This window comes from Sphaeroforma arctica, assembly GCF_001186125.1.
Source record: "Sphaeroforma arctica JP610 unplaced genomic scaffold supercont1.1636, whole genome shotgun sequence".
Classification (NCBI taxonomy): domain Eukaryota; class Ichthyosporea; order Ichthyophonida; genus Sphaeroforma; species Sphaeroforma arctica.
In genome coordinates, this window is record NW_014038922.1 from 3286 (window position 1) to 11913 (window position 8628).

At 47.3% G+C, this 8628-nt stretch overlaps 3 protein-coding genes across 3 annotated transcripts in view; 1 reads left to right on the plus strand and 2 right to left on the minus strand.

Moving 5' to 3' along the window:
• Positions 1–783, plus strand: part of SARC_11333 (hypothetical protein) — a gene marked incomplete at its 5' end in the record, with an annotated part of 3701 nt that extends 2918 nt beyond the window's left edge. Inside the window, 2 exons of the mRNA XM_014294581.1 lie at positions 194–277; positions 652–783. Of these exons, the coding sequence (XP_014150056.1) occupies positions 194–277; positions 652–762 (195 nt within the window). The 3' untranslated portion in view covers positions 763–783. The remainder of the gene's footprint in view (positions 1–193; positions 278–651) is intronic.
• A 3321-nt stretch (positions 784–4104) lies between these two features.
• Positions 4105–4436, minus strand: SARC_11334 (hypothetical protein; the record flags this gene model as incomplete). The annotated part of the gene is made up of 1 exon (XM_014294582.1): positions 4105–4436. A coding segment is annotated over one exon (332 nt), but the record flags the coding sequence as incomplete, so codon positions are not given.
• Positions 4437–6960: 2524 nt separating this feature from the next.
• SARC_11335 (hypothetical protein) lies at positions 6961–8326 on the minus strand (the record flags this gene model as incomplete). Its single annotated transcript, XM_014294583.1, has 2 exons — positions 6961–7896; positions 7949–8326. The coding sequence occupies 2 exons, from the start codon at positions 8324–8326 to the stop codon at positions 6961–6963; spliced, it is 1314 nt and encodes a 437-aa protein (XP_014150058.1).
• Between the last annotated feature and the right edge of the window lie 302 nt (positions 8327–8628).

An 8628-nucleotide genomic window follows, 5' to 3' on the forward strand; every position in this document is an offset into this window, starting at 1 on the left:
TGTTACGTTCGTTCTGTAGTCGTGTGTAGTTATGTAGTATATATTATTACTATATATATATGTGTGTGTGTGTGTGTCTGTGTGTGCATCTATATATATATATATATATACTGTGTATTCGGCAATCACAGGCACTTTTTGGTGTTCAAAGTATCGAGTTGAAGTTTGCTCTTGCCGTATTTCCTTTTTGCAGACGTTTTTAAGAAGTACAATTGTGCGCAAGGGGACAATGTTAGTTACCGTCCCTGAAATTTCTGGCTCGCTCCGCAGCGCTCAGGTAAGTATGCACGTGTTTTTCTTTTTAACGATACAAATACATTGTATATTTATAGTATTCTCGTGTTATGCTTGCCTTGAAATCCAATCAAACAAATATACATGTATATTGTGTCGTGATCAAATGATGCATCAAGACCGGTTCATGTGTGTTCATAAATCGCTGATCTGGCGATCTGAATGCATTTCTACATTTTCACTCGGCAACGGAGTTACAATTATAGCTTGGGACGAAAAATGGAAACAGATCCTGAGCAAGCCTTGTGTAGTGCCCAATCAACCCAAATTCTAATCTATTCGCATCCACTTTTCTGTTGAATTGTTGTATGCTTCCCAATATTGTTTTATTTCTGATATTGATTTCTTACTCTGTAGCTCGACATGGATACCGCCAGTTGGGTAGAAGAAATAACTTTGGACTACGCAGAATACGATGCTGACGAGGAAAGTGATATTCGCGCAGTACACCTATACAGAGTTATATAATTTAAAACAAATGACCTTCCATCTGATCGCCTTGAACTGCCACTTGCGATGTGTGTATACAATCGGGTTACAGATTAAGATGCAGTCAGATGCGAAATTGATTCGATTCTGTAAACAAAAGTTTTTTCCTCGCTTGCGTGTAAACGTTTACGAGCTTCTAGCTACCAAGAAACTAAATGAATGCATTCAAGCTTCGAATTGTGGACTTTTATATAGATATTGTCATTAAAAGTGGTATAGCATAATATTTATCAAGTGTTTTGATAACTACTATCTATCTATCACTAAATTGCAGGTCATCATATATACAATGGATATGTCGCACAGTGTAGGTGATTGTTAATGTGTTGTAGAACAATGCCAGACTAATCATGCCTACTGCAATCACGATGAATGCCAAGAACGACTATGCCCCTGCGGCACTGTCACTGTAATCGGTTGCTGCAACCTCGTCGGACCCTTGACCACACCACTGGCCGAGATAGCTGGGCCATGTCCGTCTGGTACTGCCTGATATCTATGGATGCTTGGCGTTCTCGGCGACGACATGTGACACTTGACAAAATTAGTCTCATAGAATACATCAAACAGCAGCGAAGATCAAAGCCGGCACTGTTCTCCAACCCCATATACTGAACTATGAAGTTTGATCTGCCGCGCCTATACCTAGTTGATTGGCTCTTGTGCTCGTGTAGTCAGTACCAGGAGTCAATGCTCCTGTAGTTGAGGGTAATTGGCCCACGGTTTCTGTGGTATCGGGAGTAGTGTAACTTCAGTCGCCACCACTTTCGCATTCTCGCGATTGACTTTACACTACTGTTACTTTGGTTTATATAGCCTGTCACGGAATTGTATGGTGGTATCTCTATTGATTAATTGAGCATTCTGTTTCAACTAATGTTTTGTAGCAATCGATAACCACATCTGAGAAGGTATGCGTACCGTCTACTGTAAACTGGCCGTGCACTAATTAGACATACGCGTCCTTTCTGCACCCGTTGTTGTTGTTAGTGCAATCGACTGCTACGCAATCTGGCATGTCGATGAAGGCCCATTCCCAGTACCGCAGGCTCCAAAGCCGCGAGCACGGAATATAGTGTACTTAAAGCGTATGTGAGATTAGAATAAGAAACAAACGCTCCCTCACTGATGGCCTGGGCTGAATTGACAGTGTCAATCACGAATAGCCAATATACATTAATGTTGGTGGTGGTGGCTGCAGAATTGCTCAAGACAGGAACGCTTGATGTGTGGCCATCTGTCCACTATGAGTTTAGGTGTCTCCGACCAGATCTGTTGGTTCCTCGTGTTCAAGGATGATGTTCTACGCATATTACAACTCTGACGATATCAGATAGCGGCTATCAACCAAGAACCCGGCTCGGAGTGAAGCAATACTCGTTTCAAACATCATGCGATTGGTACAACCAGAGTCTTCACTAGTTTGGGTAGAGGCAGTTAATATTGTGAGTATATAATAAAGGTTAGTTTGCCAGTTATCAATCCATCGGACGCTACCTTTTCCAAAGGGAGTTTCTAGGACTTCAGAGTGATAGGATCTTAGTCAAAGAAGCCTCCTTTGGATGGTCAACTGAACAGGGTATTGACACCATGCACTCCAAGGGTATCTGTGTAGAGCAAGCTGCATCACTGAATAGAAATTGTAAAGACACTTCTCACCAGTATTGGAGGCAAGTGTTAGCGAAGCGCCTCCTATATAAAGACAGTCTCGGCTGCTAAAAGGGGCTAGCAAGTACGTATTTCATATTCTTTGTTTTGCTCTTATTTGCGCACACAAGTGTGTGTCATTATGGATGTGAGATTTCAGATTTTTCGGTATAAAACTTGAACCGTTCGCTAAATTTGTGTTTGCCGTATGCCACGCTGCACTGCCAGGCCTGCGAGTGTCGGTGACACTCCTAGCGAAAAAGGCAGCAAGGCGCAGCCGGACAGAACACCAGGGCTGTTTGGCACCCTGTAGTTGTGCGGCAAATGGGGGCGTCACGAAGATTGTAGAGTATCTGTGGGATGTCCTTATCGTTGGACGCACTTAAGCCGTTGTTGGTGATAAAGTCAGTTAAAGTTTTGGCTATGCGTGCGTGGTCTTGTCCATCTCATTACCAGTATATTACAAATATGTCGGACATCCAGTGGCCGAGGACCATGTTCTTGTTTTGGTATTCCTGCCTGAAGGAGTGCGATAAGCCTACCAATACGGAGCGTGTGGCATATGTATTGCTTAGTATATAGCTTTGCACGACTAATCGTTTTCTTCAGTCCCGATGTAAATTCCGTCGTATTGAAAGTGGTCCCGTTCGTTGATAGTAGATGGGCGGCTGGGCTTTCAGTTGCTGTCGGTGCCAGTCACTGTTTGAGAAAGCGATAAGCAGTGCCAGGGAGTTTTGGATGAAGATTGTGACAGGTTCTCAAGGCTTGTTTTGAATGTTGGAGGTTGTAGTTCCATGTGTGTGTCGTGGTCAGAGAGACCTCTGCGGTTTGTGTGTGTATGTTCGGAGTAGTTATCGAGTGATGTATTTGCTGCAATTTCGTCAGATCAGAGAATTGCAAATTATGCCTAGTGATATACTTGTAAGGAGACAAAAAATTTCAGATCGGATAGTGTACCCACCAGTTGAGGATAGAGTTTGTGGAGAAACAGTGGGGGTGTATGGGGCCGGCGATTGCGATAAGGAGTCATACGACTTTCCATTACCCTTTGGCGCCGAATCGCTTTAAGGAATTTGTGTACGATGTACATCTGATCGGGCAGTGGTTGGTTTTGGTGTTCGTTCACAACTCGGCAGTGGCTCATGTACACTTTGATACTATCCACGCTTGTCGAGCCATGCGATAAATAGGATCCAGTAGTTTGGGTGTGTTGGTAAGGCGCCATTGTTTCCCCATTCGAAGGAAAGATAGCCTTCGTGTGCAGCGAGCGCGATGAACTGACGACGGACTGTAGATGTGCTGGCTTTGGCGCTTTGAGAGGGCGAGATATTCAAACGTCTGTCTGATGTACATTTCGAGAGCGTACCTGTCCTGTTAGCGGTGAACTGTTACCAGCTGTAAATGGGGGCGTGTGAGGGCCGTATGCATTAGTCGTATGATTTGCGTTAGTTAGTAGTACCCCAAGGAGTAGGGGTCTTGCTATTGTAGAGTAAATTTTGGAGTCTAACTGACTCAAAATTTTGACGTTTTGTACTTGGAGAGTCGGATTTTGGAGTGATTGTATGTTTTTTTTGTTTTTTTTGATAGGGTGCAGTTGTGTTATTTAACTTGTGCTGAGTGAGGCGAGGGGCTTTTTTGAGGCGTGCTATAAAACTCTATGATCTGTTCTGATTGGAGAGCTGTGAGTGTAGTTTAATAGGCCTGTACTCAGGCATGATCTCAGGGCCTGTTCGTGATTGTCTATTTAGTCCTGAGAATGAGGTTGCGGCAGCATGCAGTGCTGGGATGACGCAACGTACTTCCGGAAATCGGCCACGACTGATGTGATCGGCGGTGGTATTATCAATTCCAGGAATATGTTGTGCCGTGACATGAATTACGAAGGTCATCTTGATTGTAGTCAGAAGGCGCAGGAGGTCGTTCTTATTCCATTGGTCGTGTGCTTTTAGCGAGACGCGATTTTTGTACTCGAGTAAATAGGGGTAAACAGTGTTCCGCATATGCTCAATCTTTTGTGGCCATGGGGTATCGTGTTATCGTGTTTACAGCGCTGTTTATAATCTACTATAGCGGCCAAATAAATAGCGAAACGGACGTGTCCCAGTTTGAGGATTCATGTACTAGTATTCATGAGTTCGAACCCATTTTAATTGATAAGGCCGCATATCCTCAACGTCATTCAGTACTTTACGCAAGAGTTTCATGCGTTCTCTATGACGTGCCTCATGTGCGCCCTGCGTTTGAGGTTTATGAGGAACACCACGCCTATGGGTCATAACTGATACGAGTATCAGTACCTCCAATATATCGGTATAGTACTCGTTGCCATTATCAGACCATAGTATTCGGGGAAAACCGAAATCATTAAAGACATGATAGTATAACTCTGCAATCGTTTGCGGGCGTTTGTTTGGTATTACGTAAAGCAAGTTACCAATACCTTGAACATGCGCCTGGAGTTCATCCAACATATTTGAACGAACAACCCCAGGAGCTACATCCACATTGTACTTCAAGCTCGGTAGAACTTCTATTACCTTCGCTGGCCCATCATATAGCGCATCCAACACATGACCTACACCTCGCACCTTATATCGGACCCAATTACCGACGACAAAAGCTGGGACTTCCACGCGCTGCAGATCTGCCGCTTTTCGCTGCAAGCCTTAGCATGCGAAAAATGCATTTGAATTCTCATATCGGTGCGATGCATATGGGTGCCGTGCACCTGTACAGTTTACGACCAGTTTTGACTAATGTCACTGTAACGATGTGCTGTAGCCCTGGCATAGTTTGCGAATATGTACGCTTGTAACCCTGGTCAGGAGTTGACGATAATGATGGACTTTATGCGGTTGTACTGTTGTGCAATTGTGCTGCTGCTGTTGTGTATAGCTATGCGTACGGAGGTTTCCTGCTGTATTGTGCATGCACCCATACTCAAAGGCAATTCTGGACTTCTGGACCGATATATATATATATATATATATATGTACTGCTACGGACAACGATTACCATTAGTAGCTCCTGCCGATACTCAGACTACATCTCCTGCATCGGTGACCTGAACAGCAGCCAGGGTTCATACCACCCATGCGGGCGATAAGTCACAACATTCTGTCTGCCCGGCGGCAACATATCAATGCCTTGAACATGAGCCGTGAGCTCATCAACCATGTATGAACGAACAACACCAGACGCAACCTCCGCATCATACTTCAAGTTGGGCAAGACAACAACAGTGTTGGCTGGGCCATCATACCGTGTAGCCAAAGCATGACCTGTACCTCGGATCTTGTACCGAATCCAATCACACACAGAGTCAGCGTCCATCGTAACACGATGCAAGTCAGCCGGCCGACGCTGAGACTCCTGCGCCCGCAGATCACGCTGCACTGCCACCGCATCACGTACCACAGCCTCCGTGCCACGCTCAGTCAACAGCATCTCAAAGACCCTCTCTTGTAGCTGATCTCGCTGAGCATGCAGAAACGTACGCCCCGTCACGTGAAAGTACGGAAAAAACACAGTAACCGAGTTCACCGTCGCATTGTAAGTCCGGACCCCATCATAAACCGAATGGACCCATGATCCCACTTCTGCATCAGCAGCCGCCACTTCACGCTTGAGCCAGTCCTTCATCGTACGGATGAGAACCTCCGCTCTCCCATTACCTTGGTGACGGTCGATCAACACAAAATGCGGCACAATCTGCCTGGCCTCACAAAAGTTAACCATAGCATTAGTATTGAACACAGAGTCAGCGTCCATCGTAATCTTCTGCGGAACTCCCAGCGCTAAATCTTGCTCCTCCAAGAAGCGCACAGCATCTCCAGCAGCAACACTAGGCGGAAAACCCCGAACAAACACCATACGAGTAAGGGTATCTACCGCCAACAGGGCATACTTTATACCCCCCGCATTCGTTGTCGGAAACTAAACAAAATACATGCCAATCTCAGCCACAACTGAATCCGGTCGCTCTGGTTGCTGGAGCAACTCTCTCGTCGGCCCAAGAATAGGTGAGACCACCTGACACGGCCCACAGCTACGCCGAACATGCTCACACTGCGCACGCAAGCCTGTCCGACCCCACAACTCTTTTACGAGGTGTATCAGGCGATCCAATGTGACATGAGCCTTGGACAACAACGACGCTGGCTCCTCAACCAGTGGCTCCTCAGTGGCAGCCACATCCGCCTCAGTTGCAGCGGCCCTCAACCGCTGCGCCCGAGTCATGTTGCGTGAACTCAATTGATATCTTCCGGTCACGTGTGAAAACAGCGGGTCCAGTTTGAACCCGTTAGGGGGTCCCACTCGTGCAATCACTGTGTGTCCCCATGGCGTCTTGCCACAGGCATACCTAGCATACTTGAGGAACGTGTGTGGCGTTCGTGGGACCAGTACTGGCTCTGATTGCAACAACTGTTTGAACAGGTCAAACCATGGTGCCCTTGGTACCCATGGCAGACACACCGTTGCCCTCGCACCATCGGTCCTTATCTTGCGTAACATTCTATGCTTCTTTTCTCATGGAGGGTTCATCCATTCATCGACTGTCGACCAGTCGTGGGCAAACGCCCCTTCCCCATCGTCTTTAGTCCAAAATCGAGGAAGATAAGCGCTAGACGGGTCCGCAAATTCGTCTATATTGTTCGGCCCGAAGTGTTGTGGCGTACACATCTTCAATCGTTCAGAATTGTCACGTATGTAATCCAATGTTGACTTCTCAGCCTTAAAGTAAGATAATACCTTGTGGAACCATGTAAGGCTCCAACTCTCATCTAACCCTGCGATCTGCGCGTTCTTAAAAGCCTCCAGTAGTGCCCCTCTCGTATCCCGTTCCATGATGTCATGGAGGTGGTATCTATTCGAGGGCCAGTCGGGCCATGTACGTGGTAATAGTACCGGACGCTTTTCCACTGGACGGGACTCTAGCGTGGCTCGAAGTGTTTCAATCGCACCCCTAAGGGCTTCAGCTCGAGTCGTATTATTATCCTCTATTGCATGGCATAACTCATCGCTCAGGTGTAGTATACGTGCATGTAACCTCTTTCGACTCTTCTCAATACTCGCCGGTGGGGGTGGAGGTGTGAGCGACGTTGTCTCCGTTCGCTTGGGTGTCTGTACATGCTCACTGACGGCTTCCCTCTCGAACGACTGTCGCTGTTGATGTTGGCGATAGGTCGTGCTCATCTGGTCTTGCCTATTCTTGAGCGCTTCCTTCCCATGCGGGTTTTGCTTGGCCAACCCTTGCTCACGTGCGGATTCTTGGAATGACGGAGCCTTCTCTAGAGACGACAAGGTATCTTCCTCCTCGGAGAGTTGACCTTCTGACCCAGGTGATTCGTACCCGAGGCCATGGTGTTGTTGTGAACGGCCTTGGATCCGAAACGTGGGATTTTCCTCCCTACCTTGTGCCATACGCTCCCGTTTGTGAGGACTAGTCGATGCTTCGTTTGCGTACTGCAAGGTCGTGGGTCGTTCGGACGATGTACGCTGCAACCTCTGTTCGTACCTCTCTATCTAAGAGCGACTGCTGTTGGGCCATACGCTCGGTTAGCTTCTGTGTCGACGACTGGCCCCGCGCCGTGCCCTTGTTGTTGGAACGACGGCGGTCACGCCTGCGCTTGTGAGGTGGTAGGCGTGATTGCTCGATACCGGAAGATGAGGCTCCAGAGATACCCGAAGACGAACGGGAAGGCAGTCCATCACTAGCTACCTGTTCACTAGTAATGAACTGCTCCCTGTCCACACGCAGGTCGGAATTTCCCTTGGCCTCGTCGTTAAGTACAACGTCTTCCTGTGTTAGGCGAATAGCACCCCTGGGTGTCTTGGATGCCTGTCTATCGGTAGCCGCTGCTTGGCTATGAACCGCTCCATCCTGTGGTTCCATCCGTTCTTTCTCGATGGTCGGTAAAGTCCGTGAGAGACTAGCGGCGCTTAGTTCCTCGACGGTCTATATCGTCTTCCTCTCGACGTTCAGATGTAAGATGTTGATGCCGACGGCTTTGACGTAGGTTGGACATGATAGTACGTTTTGTGGATCAATGGAGGTTTGGACATGTATGTAGACGTCTCGAAATAGGTCGGGTATAAATACTCCTACGCCCTAGAGATCGTCTCTCATCTCAACAAGTCTCGACACTGTTTGCCTGGACAGGTCTATGCCGTGCCCCACATTACGTCCCTTTCAAA